We start from the raw sequence: 16,492 nt of genomic DNA on the forward strand, positions 1-16,492 counted from the left end.
GCTATAATTGGTTTATCTTGTGAGGGTTACACATTGTGTGAATGTTAAATTTCTGCAGACTATGTTAGAATAGCAATGAAAGAACCAAATGTAACTGGGGTGGGTGGTTGGGGGTGTGGTTCAGAGCCATCATTTATTTGCATTGTTAGTCACAGTTAAAAAAAAGGGAACTAAAGGTGTAAAGGGCCAGTTAGAAACCATCACATTTCATAAAGTTTTTGATTGAATCACTAATAGAATTCTTTGTGAAACAATAATTCATTCATCCATCCATAAAATACATTCAGTGTTTTTAGTTATTTAAATAACATCAGACTGCCTCCTTCTCAGGAAGATGTTTTAAAGTCAATACAGCTCAAATGAAATGCATAAGACAGTCCTTGAAGCTTATAGCTTGAATTATACTGACAGTGTCAAATTGAACTGTATTGTGTTGCCATGAAACTAACCTGCTGCTAAGTTTCAGAAAACATCTTTGACTCATGTAAAATAACACAGCATTTTTCTAGTACAATAAGTTAGCAAATAGGTTTTCAAATTAATGGTCTTCATATGTAAACGACTTTTGAAGGGAGGAACGTTGATTGATTGATCTAAGTAGTTTTATCACTGGCCAAAATAAATTAGATGTCTCACTCATAATGTTTTTTTGCCTGATCTGACTAATTTACAGTATGAAAATAAATGTTCAAGTGTTTTGTTTACACAACAGTAATAAGCAATGCATGTCATGTAGAAAGCTAAATAGGTTTCTTGATTTCCAGAGCTATTGAGCACATTTTTTTACTAAATTTAATTTATTATTTTCAGTTCATAATTTATACCCAAATTTGCTGCTCATTATTTGCAGATTTTGCATGGAAATATGAATATTTATCAAACTGCTCGTGGCACTCTCACAGTCACTTCCAAAAGCAAAGGCAGCATGGGATGAATATAGTCCTATAAGTTACAGCAATACAGGGTTGGACAAAAAAGTATACTGTACATACATCTGTACAAAACTCCTTGTTCTGTGAACTAGTGGCAGTGCTTACTAACCTGTATGGACTTGGAGGCTTGCTTCTGGGCTTTTGTTTCCCAACAGTTTGTTGAAACCCTTGAAGGAGAAATTCTCTGTCAATGCAGGTTATTGCTGCCGTTAGCCGGGGACCTCGTGCTTCAGCAACTTGTGTTGGTAATTCGTCCCTAGACTGGAAACAACTTCTGCTACTCAGGGAGTGGAAGGTCATGTCTCATGTGAAAGGGAAGGTAGTCTGCCCTGGTCATAAAATGTTATGCTGAAAACCTTATCATAAGTTGCTCACTCCTAATACCTCTTTCCTAACATCTCCTGCAGTAATCTTTGCCAGTACTTGTCTGAGTTACTGAATTTTAAGCCAGATGTTAATTCCGCACTTAGAGTAAACGTTATCTGAGAAGAAATTCTTGCAGCCAGCAGCCATGTGCTTATGGGAGGAAAAGGAGCTGGTGTTTACTGTATGTTTTCTATTTCCTTGCTTGCAGTCAGAGGACAGAAGGTGCTACCATCACTCACGTGAGTGACTGTTACTCTGCAACTTTTAATTAGCATTTTAATTAGCATCTTAAGTATTATCTGGGGGGTTTTGTAGCCCATTTTTTGCTTGAAATGCAGAATCTTTTTTGATATATAAATGTACTATTCTGAACCTAGCCTTATTAAATAGAATGTATAGAGATATAGAAATATAGTATGGTAATTTTTTTCTCTCATAGTGTAAGACTCTTAGAAAGAGTGTTAAGAGGTTGATTGGAAGACTCTTTAAAAATCACTGACCTTAGCATAGCTTCACCCCTAGATTTTAATGTCTATATTTATTGTACTTGTCCTTGCCTATATTGAAAGGTGTTTGTCAATGCTTCTTTTCTTTAAAAAGGAAAACTGACTGCTCTCTTTGTCTTCCTGAATACATCTGATCTCCTTTTCTGTTACAATAGTTAAACTGTTTAAGTGCACAGAGGATCTGTCAGCAGGTTTATTGAATGACTTCTGTTCACTAGACTAGAATACCTAGAGTTGTAAATTTAATCTCATTTTTCTGTCTGATATTAAAGTATGTCTTGTCAGATCAAAGTATTGCATTGTATGCTGGAATCTAGTTTGGAGAGTAGGAGTGTATGCACCGCAGTTTTAGAGGTGGAGCTCATACATAGCCCAAAAGAAACATTTTGGCTAGTAGCTGCTCCTGGCTTCATATTTCACAGATAGATAATCTATTTGATATATTTTTTCAGAGTAACTGCAGGAAAAATAGTAGGAAAAAGCGTGTAACACTTTTTTTTTTTTTTCCTTTCTTTGATGTGAAGTAGCTTTGAAGAATGCTACGTTACTTCACTTAGGTTTTAGCATTGCTTGGATTCCTGTTTCACTTCTGGACTTTAGGGAAATATATAGGATCTATAGGTCCTGAGAAGCTGAATTTACTTTACTGGAGCTAGCAGAGGTCTCGGGTATGCCTTAGCTAGTCACCATCATGCCCCAAAGATAAAGAGCTGTGGATATATTTTTCCATAACTTGCCTGCAAAGGGTCTGGCTTTTCTAAATGCTTGCTTGTGCTGGTAGCACAAGGTGAGGTGAGAGCTGTGGAGTGTGGAAAGTCAGAGTGGGCAGCTGTGGCACGTTGTGCCTGGTGCACAGGGGTGCTGTGTTATTTGTGCAGATGATCAGCTGTGCCTACCTGAAAACCTCAAATCTGCCTCACTGTGTGGTGCACAGTCATTCAGCTTTACCAAGCAGAATTTTCTTTTTCTTCAATTCTTGCCTCTCTTCACCATGGGTCCTCCTGCTCTTTCTTCATGTAAGAAGCTGCATCTGACTTCCTGTGGGAGATGAAGTGACACCCAGAATTTGTGTCCTTTGGATTTCTGGGTTACTGTTCAACTCTGGGTTACTGTTCAACTCTTTTTCTTTAGTCTTGGTATAATAATTTCTAAAGTCTATGAAGACTTCCATATCGTATAGCTAATTAAATAGAAAGAATACAGAGAGAAAGATCTAGTTCATTTGACTTTGTCTGCCTTAAGTAGTGTCCATAGTGTACAAAATAACCCGCATTTCTTTTTTTCTGAGCCTTTGGTAATAATTAGAATAGTCTGGATCTGAGCTTCTTGAAACATTACATGCATTGTCCAAAGGCATATATTTACAATCCGAAGTATCTGAAAATAATATTCAGGACTCTCTTATCTGCACAAAGTAGGATGCTGATTTTATTAAAAATTCCATATTGATTTTTTAGGCTCTAGATTTGACTAATATACTTTGCGTATATTAGAATTTTATGTGCTGCTAAGTAATTTCAAATATCCATCGCTGTCAAAAGTGATGTTGTAAATTTGCTAAACTAAACATGCAGTGCTTTGCTAAAAATGAGGGAAGGTCATTGAGCCAAGTGGTGGTAGGAAGTCCAGTAGGGGATATTTGTCATTACTGGCTGAGTTATAAGGAACAAAGATTTTTGGATAAGCTGTAAAGCTGATAAAAATAGATGAGAGAATAAATTTTGGATAGTAACTTCAATGTTCTAAATCCTGTAACATCTAGTATGTTGTATATAAACAGAGCAGGTGGTATGTTACTTCATGTGGGTTGTTTAATAAATTGCATTTGTGGTTTATTGTTGCCTTTGTCGTGAGATAACTGGAGCCTATCTAATTTCAATGCAATTTCTTCCATTTGGACCTATGATGTTTGCATCCTTCTGTCTCAGAAATCTCAATTTACTTGAGCAAAAATCAAGGCAATATAACTGTCTTTATTGCTAGAATCCAAAGATCACTTTTGCAAAGTAAAACTTTATGTTAGGAGTCTGTTCAGTATACTGAAAATTACTAGTCTGTCAAAATGGCCAACAAAGCTTCACCTCAGATGACCTTCGGAGAACTGTTTCTCTAAGTCTTTTGTAAGTCAAAATATCTCATTTATTTTAAAACTGTATACTATTGACATATTTCTGATACTTGATCCCTTTTCTCTTCTAAGGAACTGGCATAATTTCCATATTAAAATAATATGTGTTCTGTAACTAGATATTTACTATGTCTTTACTTTCAGAAATAATGCTGTGTTTCAAAAATGTCCTGTCGAAATCTTATCATCATCCGGACCAACCATACTGCAGTCCAAGAAGTTAGAATATCCCAAGACCTTATGTCCTGCTGCATAATTAAAATAACCTTAGCAACTATTGCTTCATCAAAGGCAATCATTTTCCACTGTCAAGTGTGAAATACTTGCATCCAGAAAGGCTGATTAGCACCCAGTGCTTCCCTAAATTAAATCACCAAGAGGTGCAATATGTTTAGCCCTCTTCAGGGTACCCAAGTCACAGAATCACGGAATCTGGAGAGTTGGCATGGACCCACAAGGATCATCGAGTCCATCTCCTGGCCCTGCACAGGACTATCCCCAAGACTCACACCGTGTGCCAGTGAACATTGTCCAAACACTCCAGGTGTTTGAACTGTCAGGTTCAGGTGCTGTGACCACTTCCCTGGGGAGCCTGTTCCAGCACCCAACCACCCACAGGGGGAAAACGTTTTTCTAATCCAACCAAATCTCCCCTGACAACTCCAGACGGGTCCTGTCACTGGTCACCACGGAGAAGAGATCAGTACCTGCCCTCCTCTTCCCCTCACAAGGAAGGTGTAACTGCAATGAGGTCTCCCCTCAGTTTTCTCCAGGCTGAGCAGACCAAGTGACCTCAGGCACTCCTCGTATCGCTTCCCCTCAAGACCCTTCACCATCTTTGTTGGCCTCCTCTGGATGCTAATAGCTTAATATCTTTCTTATCTTGTGGTGACTAAAATTGCACACAATATTCAGGGTGAGGCTATACCATGCTACCATTTTCTAGCCATGCTGAAAAGAGAAATGTTGGCCACAGCATTGCACTAAAACTAATCTTTCCAGAAAAATATTGTAGTGGCTATACACAGCAGGCCAGGCCTCTTTTATGAACTGTTCAGAAACTGCAGCACAGCAAGTGGAATGGTATATATCTGTCTCAAAAGGAAGAAGAGGGAGATCAGCCTTGTCAGGTTTTGAAATTGTCATTTCAAGGCATTCCCTGCCTGGTAATTGGACTGCTGAGCTACCCCGGTGTCCTGGTTGTAGAGCAGTTGGCAGGGGCTTGGCAGTGAAAGCTCAGCAGAGAGCTGTTACTCATTTCAGGCCATCAGGACGCTTTTCATCTGTAGCAAATTCAGGTTATAGTTCCTGCAGCACATCCTTGCCTGGTGCCTCGTTAACTGAACAACTCGTGCAGTTGGGTCATTCACTGATAACCCTCTTCTTTAGCCTCTTCTGTGATATAACATTGAAATTGCAACTCCAATTAAGATTAAAAGGATGCTTTCATTTGGACATCTTTACTTTTTCTCTTAACCCTGACCTCCTGAAAAGCACTCCCTTCTGCAGAGACTCCTTACAATTCGAATTAACCCAATAACTGTTTTTATTTTAGAAATGTAGCAACAAAAATGTGTGTTTCAATGAATTGAAAAAAATAATCGTCGTTAACTATGAATAGTACCAATAGTATTCTGGGAGGAAGGAAGTCTTTGGGAACAGAGCTGTGTGCCCTGGCAGCAAGGAAGGCCAAGAGCATCTTGAGATGTATCAGGAGTTGCTCAACCAGCAGACTGATGGGAGGGAGATCACATCTGAAGTTCTGCATGCAGTCTTGCCCTCCTCAGCCCCCATCAGGAAAGGCACAGACAATCTGTAGGCAGCTCAGCAGGAGCTACCAAGGGGGCTGAAGCACTTGTCCTGTGAGATAAGGCTGAGGGAGCTGGTTTGGCTCAGCCTGGAGAAGAAACAACATCGAGGGAACCTGAAAGCAGCCGGTACCTTAAAGTATCCAGAGAGCCTGATAGGAGAAAAAATGACAGAAGGGAAGAGAAGCCTTTCAGACTGGCTTTAAGGAAAAGCTTTTTCCTCACAAGGGCAGCCAAACAATGGAGCTTGTTTTCTGAGCAAGGTGGTCTGGTCAATGTCCTGTTTTTCAAGACTTGACTGGACAAAGCTGTGAATAATCTGATCTGATGCTATCACTGACCCTCTTTTCAGCAGGAGGTGGGACTAGAGACCTCCTAGACACATTTCCAATGTGAATGATTCTGTGATCCTGTTGATCACAGATGGTCATCCATGCTCTTTGAAATAGGTACAGACACAAATCGATGGAAAGATACAGTCAGAAAAAAGTTTCCTTTTCTAAAAACATCCACAAGTCTTTCTAAAAATCTAGGGAGGTTTCTTTGGGTTTAAATTGAAAAAAAGAAGTTTTTATTAAATGTTTTGAGATCTGGGATGCAAAATGGCAGTATTTGCTTTAGAAGTAAGCTACAAATCCTTGTATCTGATCATAAAGCATGTATTATATGCACTGGGTTACAGTCACCCTCTCTCAAATGTGTTTTCTAATGTTCATCAGTCTTTATTCCTTTTCTCTGTTCTTTTGGGTTAATCCTCTCTCATAAATTATCTCTAGTGCTGTTCTATTCTAGACATATTTCTTAGCAATTGCATTGGAATTCATGATTTGTATGTTAGCAGAGAAACCAAGTAGTGGCTGGTAGGTTTCTTTCTGAGGGCTTTTGGTGAAGTCTGTCTAGTGACTCTGCTTTGTTAGAAAATTCAAGGAAATAATACTGAGTTAACCGGCAGTCTAATCTTTCTTTTTCTTTACTCTTCTTTCCTCCTTTCCCAGCATCCAGCCACCACCCTGACTCCCCCAAAGAAATCCTGGTTGCAAGAATAGGCTTTGCTTTTAGAAAACGGGCAGATGTAGTTGTTGTTATGCTGTAACTTAAGGTGGCAGCGCTGAAAGTGTGTCTAGTGATGAAGTTTGAGGAACAACTTGTTGAAAAAATGTTGTGTCCACTCCCCTCTGTTGGTCTTGCATTTAATTAGACCAGTCACAGTTACTTCCCTCTAAGGTACTTACATCTCAGTCTCAAATACACATCTGTTGTCAAGTGTTTCTTTTTTTAGTAATTGATGGTAATTACATGCAGCTTTTGCTTCAGCTTTATTGGTGTCTTTTAATGAGACCTTTGTAGAGGAAAAAATATTATAAATACATATATACACACACATATATATGGAAATACACATATGTACACACATATACATCTAAATAAGCATTCTCTCAAAAGTAATTCTGTACATGAGGACATCTTCACTTATGCTAATAGAACTTTACTGTGAGCTAAAATTATTTTTCTGCAGATGGTTTTTTGTTATAAAAACTTTCCTTTTTTAAATAATGCATAATTCTGAAAATTTAGTTGGGCAAATCTCACTTACTTCACATTTTGCTAGTAATAATGGGAAATTCTGAAAATTCATCCTGTTGCTACCATAAGTTAGTAGATGTTAGTTAGAAGGCAACAGTGGTAAGAAAATACAGTTTAGTAAAAGCAAACTGACCTTTTACAAAAAGGTGATGACTTGATTGACTTGATGTAATGCTACTCTATTGTAATGAGTATTTCACTTTTACACATGGTGTCTTTAAATGAAAGCATTATATACTTCATTCCAGAGCTGTTAACCCCAGTGGGCTTCCTAGAGCTTGGCTACTGCTACTTGCCTTAATTTATTAAATAGAAGTCAAAGGAAAGTGCATTTTACTCTAGTCCTTTCCCAAAAGTCTTGAATATGAATATTCTAACCTGGTGGCACTTTCCCTTGTGATCAGTTTAGCTTGCACAGATTGTGTACCACAACTGTCCTATCTTCATGTGTGTGCTCAATGGCCACAACTTGTAATAGCCATTGTGTTCTGCAGTGTGGTGCCTGTGACTTTGATGTGGCCTATTAATATGTTGCATTTGTTGACAGGCACAAAGCCAAGATGTCAACATGTTTGTAAAGATGGAAGGATGACTTAAACCTTTAGCATATTGTGATACTGGGGAATGCAAAGTGATGCTGAGAAAAACATTGCTTGGCCAGGTTTACTTTGAAAGCTTGGAACTGTGTACTTAAGCAAGTATGCTTTTGTGCTGTTATTTCAGCTTCTTGTCATTTAGCAGAGCACAAAGTTTTTTTTTTTTTTGGTGGTGGTTTTTTGGGTTTTTGTGGGGGGGGGGTTGTTTGTTTTTGGGTTTTTGTTTTTGTTTTTTGGTCAGGCATGACATAAGTAAACATTTTGAAATAAAATATATAAGTCCCCAGGCAGTTATTATTTTCTGAAGTACCTGGACTGTGATTTCATTTTTCATTAATAGTTGTTGTTTCAGACTTTGCTTCTTGTAGACTTCATTTTTATGAGGACACATTAGGCTTTTGATTGTGCTTCAGGGAAGAAAAGAGAGGAACTCTTTGAAGATAGAGTATTGGGCCAAAGACTGCTTTCTCTTTAGTTTTCTCTATTATTTGGCAGCACTGTAGTCTTACAACATTAGCAGAGAGTGCCCATTGCCTGAGAGTCTGTGGTAATGTTTTGGCCCTGGCCTTGTTCTCGTATTAACCCCCAACCACTTGTGCTTTCTGCTGGTGCGCATCTGTTGCCTCGTGTAGCCGTCCACCTGTGGTGGCTTTGGTCAGAAGCCATCGCACCGAGTCTACTGCCCATCGAGGGCATTCCTTTGATTTAATTGGGAATTAATTGTGTGACAGATGCACGTAAGTAGGGATCACAAGAGGTCTTTTGAGTGCGCATATGTATGAGAGCACTGACTGAATATGTTCAACTCTACACTCTAGCTTGGGTCCTTCTGTCACTGGGTCACTGGAGAAGTCTGCAGAAGATAAAATCAAAGCTGTTCTCTATTCAAATTTCAGTGCACTTGGATGATAAAAGCAAAAGACCTTGTTGTGTCTTTCAGACATTTTTCAATATCTGTTTGCAAAAAATAGGTGGGAAAAATAATGAATTATGAAATGTAGAAATGTACTTTAAGACTTAATTTAAATGATGTTTCCTAATGAATACTACTGCATTAGGAACTAGGCTTTTCCCACAGGTCTATAGGAGCTCTTTGAGTGTACTGTATCCAAAACTACTTTCCTATTTTGTTTCCCAGGAGAGTTAGCTTGGTACCTTCTCACTTGAAGGTCCCCTTTGTTTGTGTGACTTGCTTGGCCTTTCTAATGGGATCAATTGCAAATTCTATCCATCAAAATCAGTAGTGCTGTATTCCCCCTTCCTCAGTGAAGTCGCTCATCCAGTTCCATGGAGAAGCTCACTAATCTGCAAAATAAGCCCAAAACAACAAAAATGAAGTTAACTCCTGCAATAGGTTGACGTTCTGTCAATTTCCTGAGTTGGACTGGCTCAGCTAGGGCCAAATATCAAGCCGACTGTGCTGGTCTAAAGGGAGCAGAGAGAGGGTTTGTGCCTGCCAGGGAGGCAAAATTGCCATAGCTCCTCTTCACATTGTGTTACACTTGTTGCAGTTCCTTTGTGCCCCTTTGGGTAAATAATCATCCATAAGGTACAGCCATCATTTCATTTGCCAGTCTTCTTTTCAGCTCTCACACTGTCTGCAGTTAGTGCTTCTTTTAGGATAATGTAAAGTGTTATGAAGACAACCGTGCATTCGCTGCCACTGGCATTTCTAGGTGTGCCTTCAAATGTCACAGGTTTGGGTTTGGTGTGTTATGCTCATTGAACTGAAAGTACACTCCATTGGAGTGGCCGATTAGCAGACGGATCTGTTCATCAGCCAGAAGATCTCTGGAGCAGTGCTCTGTAAATAAAAAAGCCAGATACATGTCTGAATGAACAGGTTATTCTCATACATGTGTGTCTTTACTATGTGTTGCTTACACACACTGCTGTATTTTCAGAAGGGCTTAGTTTTTTATAGACTTGAAGCAATATTGCATTTCTTATGGTAGTTCTAGCTTTTAATGCATTCTCATTTCAGAAACTGTTGAAATATAGCAAGTGTCGAGGTGATGAATTGACACTGCTCACAACTGTTGATGCGTATAAAAAGCTGTTGTTTAAAAGAAAGAAACACACACACATAAAAAAAAAAGCCTTCTAGTTTGTTTATATCTTGACTTAACACTTTCTACATAATTTTAGAGAATTTGAATGTTGGTAAAATATTTCCCTGGCAGCTCTCAATGGGGAGGAAAGGATACAGACATTAGGTTTGAGCTTTGAATTGAGCTCATCCTTATTTTAAGTGATACATTAAATCTCAGTATAACTTCGGTAAAGTGTAGCGCCAGGCTATAGGGCTAGTCTTTGAAGTGTGTTTAGAGATACATGGATTTAGCTGTAGAATTAAGGTTGTGTTAAAGCCTATATAAAATAACTTCCTTTGGGTGTTAAGACTCATAAGGGTTTAAAAAATTAGAAGGTAAAAAAATAGAAGGTAAAAACAGTGGAACTTTGTGATTATAGATAAAAATTGGTCTGTTTTCTATGAACATACCATTTCTTTCTCAACAATTGTTGGGTGTAATTAGAGGACGAGAGAGAAAATGGAACAAGTGACACACCATATGTACAAGACAAAACAAAAAAACCACCTCCAGTCGGTAGGCATTATACTGAACAAGAATTTGGTTTTGACTCATCTTTCTTTTTTATGTAGATAGCATTTACTCATTTGTATTGCATTTTGAAAGACTTGTACCCACTAATAGATACTTGCTGTTGTTGTTTTTTTCTTTTAAGCTAAAGATATATATGTTTGTTGTTGTATCTCTTGTTGTATCTGTCCTTTCAGAAAATAAATGTTTTGCACAGTTTAACCCTACATATGCATATGGGGTGATTTGAAATCTCTTCATTATCAAGCAGCAGAATTACACTATATATTAATGATTTGGGAAGAAATAATCAGCTTCCCCTTCATGTCTTGCTAGGACAACAGCTGCAGATGAGATTGAGCTTCCATATTTAATACATTCTATTAACTTCACACGTCCAGACACGCGCTCGCTCGCTCCCTCCCGCACCCCAGTGTCACATTATAGGTGAGCAGGCCCTAATTAAAAGCACACACCATCTGCCGGAGCGCGGCGGCAGAGTGGCACTCCACAACCATCCTGATTCCTCTGATTGAAATGTATTATTTATGAGCTCAAAGACAAAGTACTCTGCTTGGCTGGTGAAAGCTGCATTAGGAGCTGGATAGCACCATCTAATGGAATGGAGTGCCACTGGCTATTCATCTTTCCTCTTCTTCCTCTCTCCTCAGTCTCCTCCTCCAATAATTTTATTTTTCTATCTTGTTCTTGGATTTTCTGTGAGAGTGTTTCAGACAGTTACGTCTCTCGTGTTCCACTTTTATACCAGATTGGAAAGGGTTGTTGAAATATTAAACTAATTGTGTGAGCTTTTTGCAGCCTTTTGTTTCCTTCCAGTGCCACACATGGGGTTTTACTTTTATAGCAGAAGTGATACTGATGTGATGTGGTGCTACAGAATTGGAACATGAGGAAGATAGATGAGCAAGATTGGTTTACTGCATTTCTCTAGCCCCTCCCAAGGACCCATGTAATGGAAGTATCCACTGCTCCATCTGAAAATTTTATTTTCGTATGGAAATTGGCTATATCTGGGGAGGAGGGAAGGGAGGATGACAGCACAGTAGACTATGTGAAAGTTCTTTACTGTGTTGGAAAGGACAGGACTTGGGGAAAGCTGCAGCTTTGGACCTTCCTCTCTGAAAGCAGAGATTATAACCACTTCCAGCTTGCAGAAATCATGTTTTGTTATTGTTTCTTAGTGGGGAAATAGATGAGATGTTGGACTGAGGGGTGAAACACACCTCGTCGGGAGAGGAAAAGGGTGGCAGGGAAGGAGCCCTTTTTGTGTTAATTGGTCCATCAATCTGCCTTTGTTGACTGCTAGATTACAACATTGCATCTAGTAGAAATGTATGTTATATTTACTGTCTAGCTCAATGACCTTTAGAATATTCAGGTTAAGAATAGTCACACTGATTCAAAATAATCTGGGGAATGATTTTCTCACTCTTAGCCTTTTTGTTATGTTCTTGGTTTTGTAGTATTCCATTCTGGACCTCCAACAATATGGCTGCAGCATAAACAAGCAGTTAGAACTGGCCTGATACTTGAAATATGACATTTTTCTACAGTAACCTCCAATAGAGCCACTTTTTTTTAAATTACAGGATCTGGTCACTGTTTCAACTTGGGCAGGACAAAACCCTTAATAAAAAGATCTATGTCTAAAGCTGAGCAAAACACACACACACACACACATATATATATATGTATATATATGGGGGTGCGTATTTTTTTTTATATCATATTATATTTTTATATTATATTTTAAAGAATGTTGAAATTACATAAATCATGGCACATCTATGAACACATGTCCTCTTATTGTTTGTGTTTAGAACATACGCCATCAGAAGAATAAGAGATGCCTTTAGAGAAAACAAGAACGTAGCAGATTCTGCAAAAATAGAAGAACTACTGAAAAAAGCCAAAGCAAACCTAGAGGTTATTCAACGGCAGGTATGTTTATTTCTCTCATTTTTTATAGGAATTGCCCACTACTCATTTAACTGTCTTATGCCACTAGAGATGGAAAAAAATACATCCCTGCTCGAAACATCTCTAGATGAACATCAGTTTTTGTCTGAATTTGTTTGTCCTTCCATCGTAGATTCAGAAGGGTGACTTTGACATTCATGCCAAATAGTCTCACTTTCTTCTGTGTTCATTTTTTCCCATCTCCAGATACAGTGTTAGAATAGTAATAGAACAAGAAAATCCTAAAGTGAATTAAGTAAATGCTGGCTAAATGTGTCCAAATAGGGTGATAGTTTTTTTCTTTGAAAAATTTCAGTCACTGGCAATTTTTCTTCAGCCTTTTTGGAGTAGCATTTATAGCACCTCTGTTCCTTCCGCTAGGTACCATGTTACTAAGAAATGAAGTAGAGTTGGTTGAACTTCAGATGCTTTAGAACTTCTCATTCATACCCACTGTCTATCTAAAGTGACCACTAAAGATTGGAAGAAAGCAAGTTTCTATGCCTGAACTCTCTATGGCTGCTTGCAGTGCTTAAGCAGCTCCTCCTTGCAAAATCTGCACTTGCTGACACCAGTCAGAGCTCAGTAGTACTTTTATTAAACACTGAATGAATATGTGCACCTGCTGCTCCATGGCTTGTTTTAGTATGGCTCTTTAAACAACCAGCAGGTCAGTTTGATGGATTCTTATTTTAATAGGGAGCTGGGCCCTTTGATTTGACAAAGTAGTGGCTTTTTTTTATTTTCTTCTCCCAGGAACAGGTGTTGTTTTGTGCTACCATAGTTTTGCTATCTTTTTTTTAACCCAAACACTTACAATTTTTTATTTATGTGTTTCTCAAAGAAGCAATTTGGATTGGATTGTTCCAATGCAATTACATTTGAATGTTGGGGTGTTTTTTCTCAGATCTGTAGGTGATAATTGGCATTTTCAGCTCTACTAATTCTTGCTTAAGATAAAGTCTTGCTAAATAAAAACTTTCCAGCTTTTTTTCTCAGCAAAACATGATTCTACTGATCTAAGTCCTAATAGGTCTAGGACAGATTTTAAAATAAAACTCCTCTTCCCACTCTAAATCATGTGTAAACCCAGATTACCTTGTTTCTGTAGACCTTAAAAAAAGATATTATTTCTCTAAAACAGATTCTTGACAGGCTAAACTCTTGTCTAGGGTGGGGGTCTTGCCTTGCACATTTTTTGAAGTTTTCTTTTTAGCTTAAGGATTGTCCCTCAGCATCAGTCAGCATCTTTCTGTTATGCATTTATTACTGTGTCACTGAGACATACCAGAATAATTCAAAATGGCCTCAGTTATTGTTAAGTCTGCAGGGTTTTGCATGTTTGTTTTAAATAGCAGCTATTTAAGGGGCTTTTCCAACATGAAAAACCAAATTGCTAAAGTTGGTTTTAAATTGGATCACAATCATTCCATGTAAGAATCTCAGGGAAAATATACTTTAAAAAAAGCAAGAAATATTAAAGACACTGGCACAACTTCCCAATTTTAACACTGCTAAGACAGTGAAACTTACGTTAAAATATCTTTTTAATGTCTCAGTTCTAGACATTTTCCAGACAAAGAACAATCACACTGCATTCACTTTTGGAAGGGTTTATCTTACATGTTGTTAAGAGTAATAGATAACAAATGTTATTATACAGTAACATAATAGGCAATGGAACTTTTTTAGCAAAAAATACTCAGAAGAAAATAATTTTTTCAAGGTATTTTTTGACATGCATCCTGACAAGAGTTTGGGTAATAGAAACTTTTTTTTCCTGAAAAATTGCAAGCTGTTGTGCTTTGCAGAACTTCTGTTATGTTTTGGTGTTGTCTCACTCCCATCTGTAAAGCAAGAGATAAATGTAAAAATAGCAACACTGTCTTAAAAGCTTTTCTTCCAGACTATTAAAAACCTGAGCATCTAAGTTCATATTAATATTTACTTGCTGTCAAATTTCATAATGCTCTGTAGAAAAAGATCATTCTTTCTCTCTGTTTAAGTGAAGATCTAAATAATGAAGTAATCTGACACTATTAAGCCTTTATATTTAAAACTAACCAAGCATAATATAAAGTTTTATTTTATTTTTAAATGCAGAAGCACTGAAGCAAACATGAGATCTAGCATACAGTTTTTTGCTAAGATTGGGGTTTATTATGGTGTGGTTCATCTTGATATTGCTGACTTTTTTTTATTATGTCAGTAGAAATTAAATAATACCCCTCTTTGCTGACAATTTGTTGTTACTCTAAAATCAAATTTATGTTCATTTTACATTCTAATTTATGGTTTAGTCATCAAAGTGACCGTTGAAGTGTAAGGTTCATAAATAACTATTTGAATCAGCCTAGTGGGAAATGTGAAGTATTGACAGATTACTGTCATTTTGTTCATGTCAGTCACTGTACAATTTGCTTGAGTGTTGTAAAAGTAGCTTTATACTGCTGAAAAGCATGGAGAAACATTCATCTCCAGCTTAGTTCTCCTCTGCTTATTGTTGGTTTTGATTTTATAATAGCCTGGGTAAAGGAGGGAACAACACATTTTCAACATTGTTGGCAAAGATTTTTGTGCATGTGTGTTTACTGTGTAAAGAACAAAATGTCGTGATGTCTTTTCTGGAGAGAAGGGTGTTGTAAGAAATGCATTGTCACAAATAAGTGTGAAATAGAAAGTTTTGGAAAGTTTTGAGGTGAAGTCTTGAAGTTGTTTGAGGATTGTCATAACAGCCATTCCCCAGATATGCTAATATGATTTCATTTGTGAGTTTCTATTATTGTAAGTCATTTTAGTATGTTAGTGGTAAGAGCATTTGCACTGAAATGTACTACTGCTGCTGAAATTCAAGATTTATAAAAGCCACTTTGAAGATTGGCTAATATTGAGTGTTTTGAAGTTTTCTTTTTGCCATTCTGTCTCTCGGGTTTTGAACTGAAAACACAACAGTGAAGTTCAAAAGCTGTAGTAGACCTGTGTGCTCTGATTAAAGCCTTGTTTTCATTTATAGGATGTCTCATTCTTCCATATTCCTCTGTAGTGCTTTCTCCTCAGTTTTATATTATAGCTAGAAACTGCCAGTCATCTTGTTGTCCAGCTAAGAAGGATTATTTTGTTTTCCTTGGCAGCTCTGAGCCTGTATTATCAATTTTACTGGTTTTAACATCACACTACCAGAGTGCTCTTCAATAAAAGGGTTTTAATATTTCACAGCTTTTGTTTGTCTCTTTAAACAATCCAAACTGATGAGAATCGTGGTTTGCACAAACCTTGGTCAGGGAGACAAGAGATGCACCGTGAGTGCTCAGACAGTCAGGACTTGTGGATCTGTCTCCTTTACACCTGGCTGGTCATCTGTGTTTCGTAAGGGAACAGATAAACTTTTCTTTTGTGTCTGAGTTGTTTTTCCTCAGACTTGACCCCTCTTACTTTTCCTTCAGATGTGTAGAATGAAGGAATGTAGTGTTGAAGCATGAGACCTCTGTTAGAAAGGTTCCGCTGATAATGATAAATGCTGAGTACTTGCAACATTTTTCATGTTTGCAGCATGTTGTAAAGTACATTTGAGTCCTTGAAATACCCATTGCTTGTAGTAACTTTAGCTCCATTTCTCTTAATGAAATGCTTCCAAGACTACACCTTGATAAAAGCCCATGACATACTTAGTATGAGATTTTGGTCTCATATTCTTATGTTTCTCCATAGTCAAAATTATTAGTAAAGTCTTGTGCTGAAACTTGTGCAAAACAAGAACAATTCTTCTGGATCTTTTACTTTTCAGCAAGCCAAGTTGTCAGTGCAGCTGTGTGTAGCCAAGTGCTGTGCCTTCTTAAGATGTTCATTAGCAGTATCTTAACCGGGCAATATTGTGAATTTGAGTAACACTTGAATGGAAGTGGAAATTAAACTGAATCAATGTACTAATACAGCACTCACATTATGAATTGATGACTATATAGCCATAAGGAAACTTTCAGTTAATTAAA

The 16,492-nt window shown here is 37.6% G+C and overlaps 1 protein-coding gene across 7 annotated transcripts in view; it reads left to right on the forward strand.

Annotated features, from left to right (window-relative positions):
- Nucleotides 1-16,492, forward strand: part of LYRM4 (LYR motif containing 4) — an 86,318-nt gene that overhangs the window by 9,273 nt on the left and 60,553 nt on the right. For 4 of the 7 annotated variants that reach the window (XM_066325156.1, XM_066325183.1, XM_066325173.1 and 1 more), the window contains exon 2: nucleotides 12,365-12,485. In XM_066325156.1, coding sequence (XP_066181253.1) covers nucleotides 12,365-12,485 — 121 coding nt within the window. Of the gene's footprint in view, nucleotides 1-12,364; nucleotides 12,486-12,884; nucleotides 13,223-15,516; nucleotides 15,717-16,492 lie in introns of those variants that run through there. The other 3 variants (XM_066325165.1, XM_066325199.1, XM_066325191.1) reach the window with 3 other exon arrangements.

The sequence above is a fragment of the Sylvia atricapilla genome, chromosome 1 (genome assembly GCF_009819655.1).
Source record: "Sylvia atricapilla isolate bSylAtr1 chromosome 1, bSylAtr1.pri, whole genome shotgun sequence".
Taxonomy (NCBI): Eukaryota; Metazoa; Chordata; class Aves; order Passeriformes; family Sylviidae; genus Sylvia; species Sylvia atricapilla.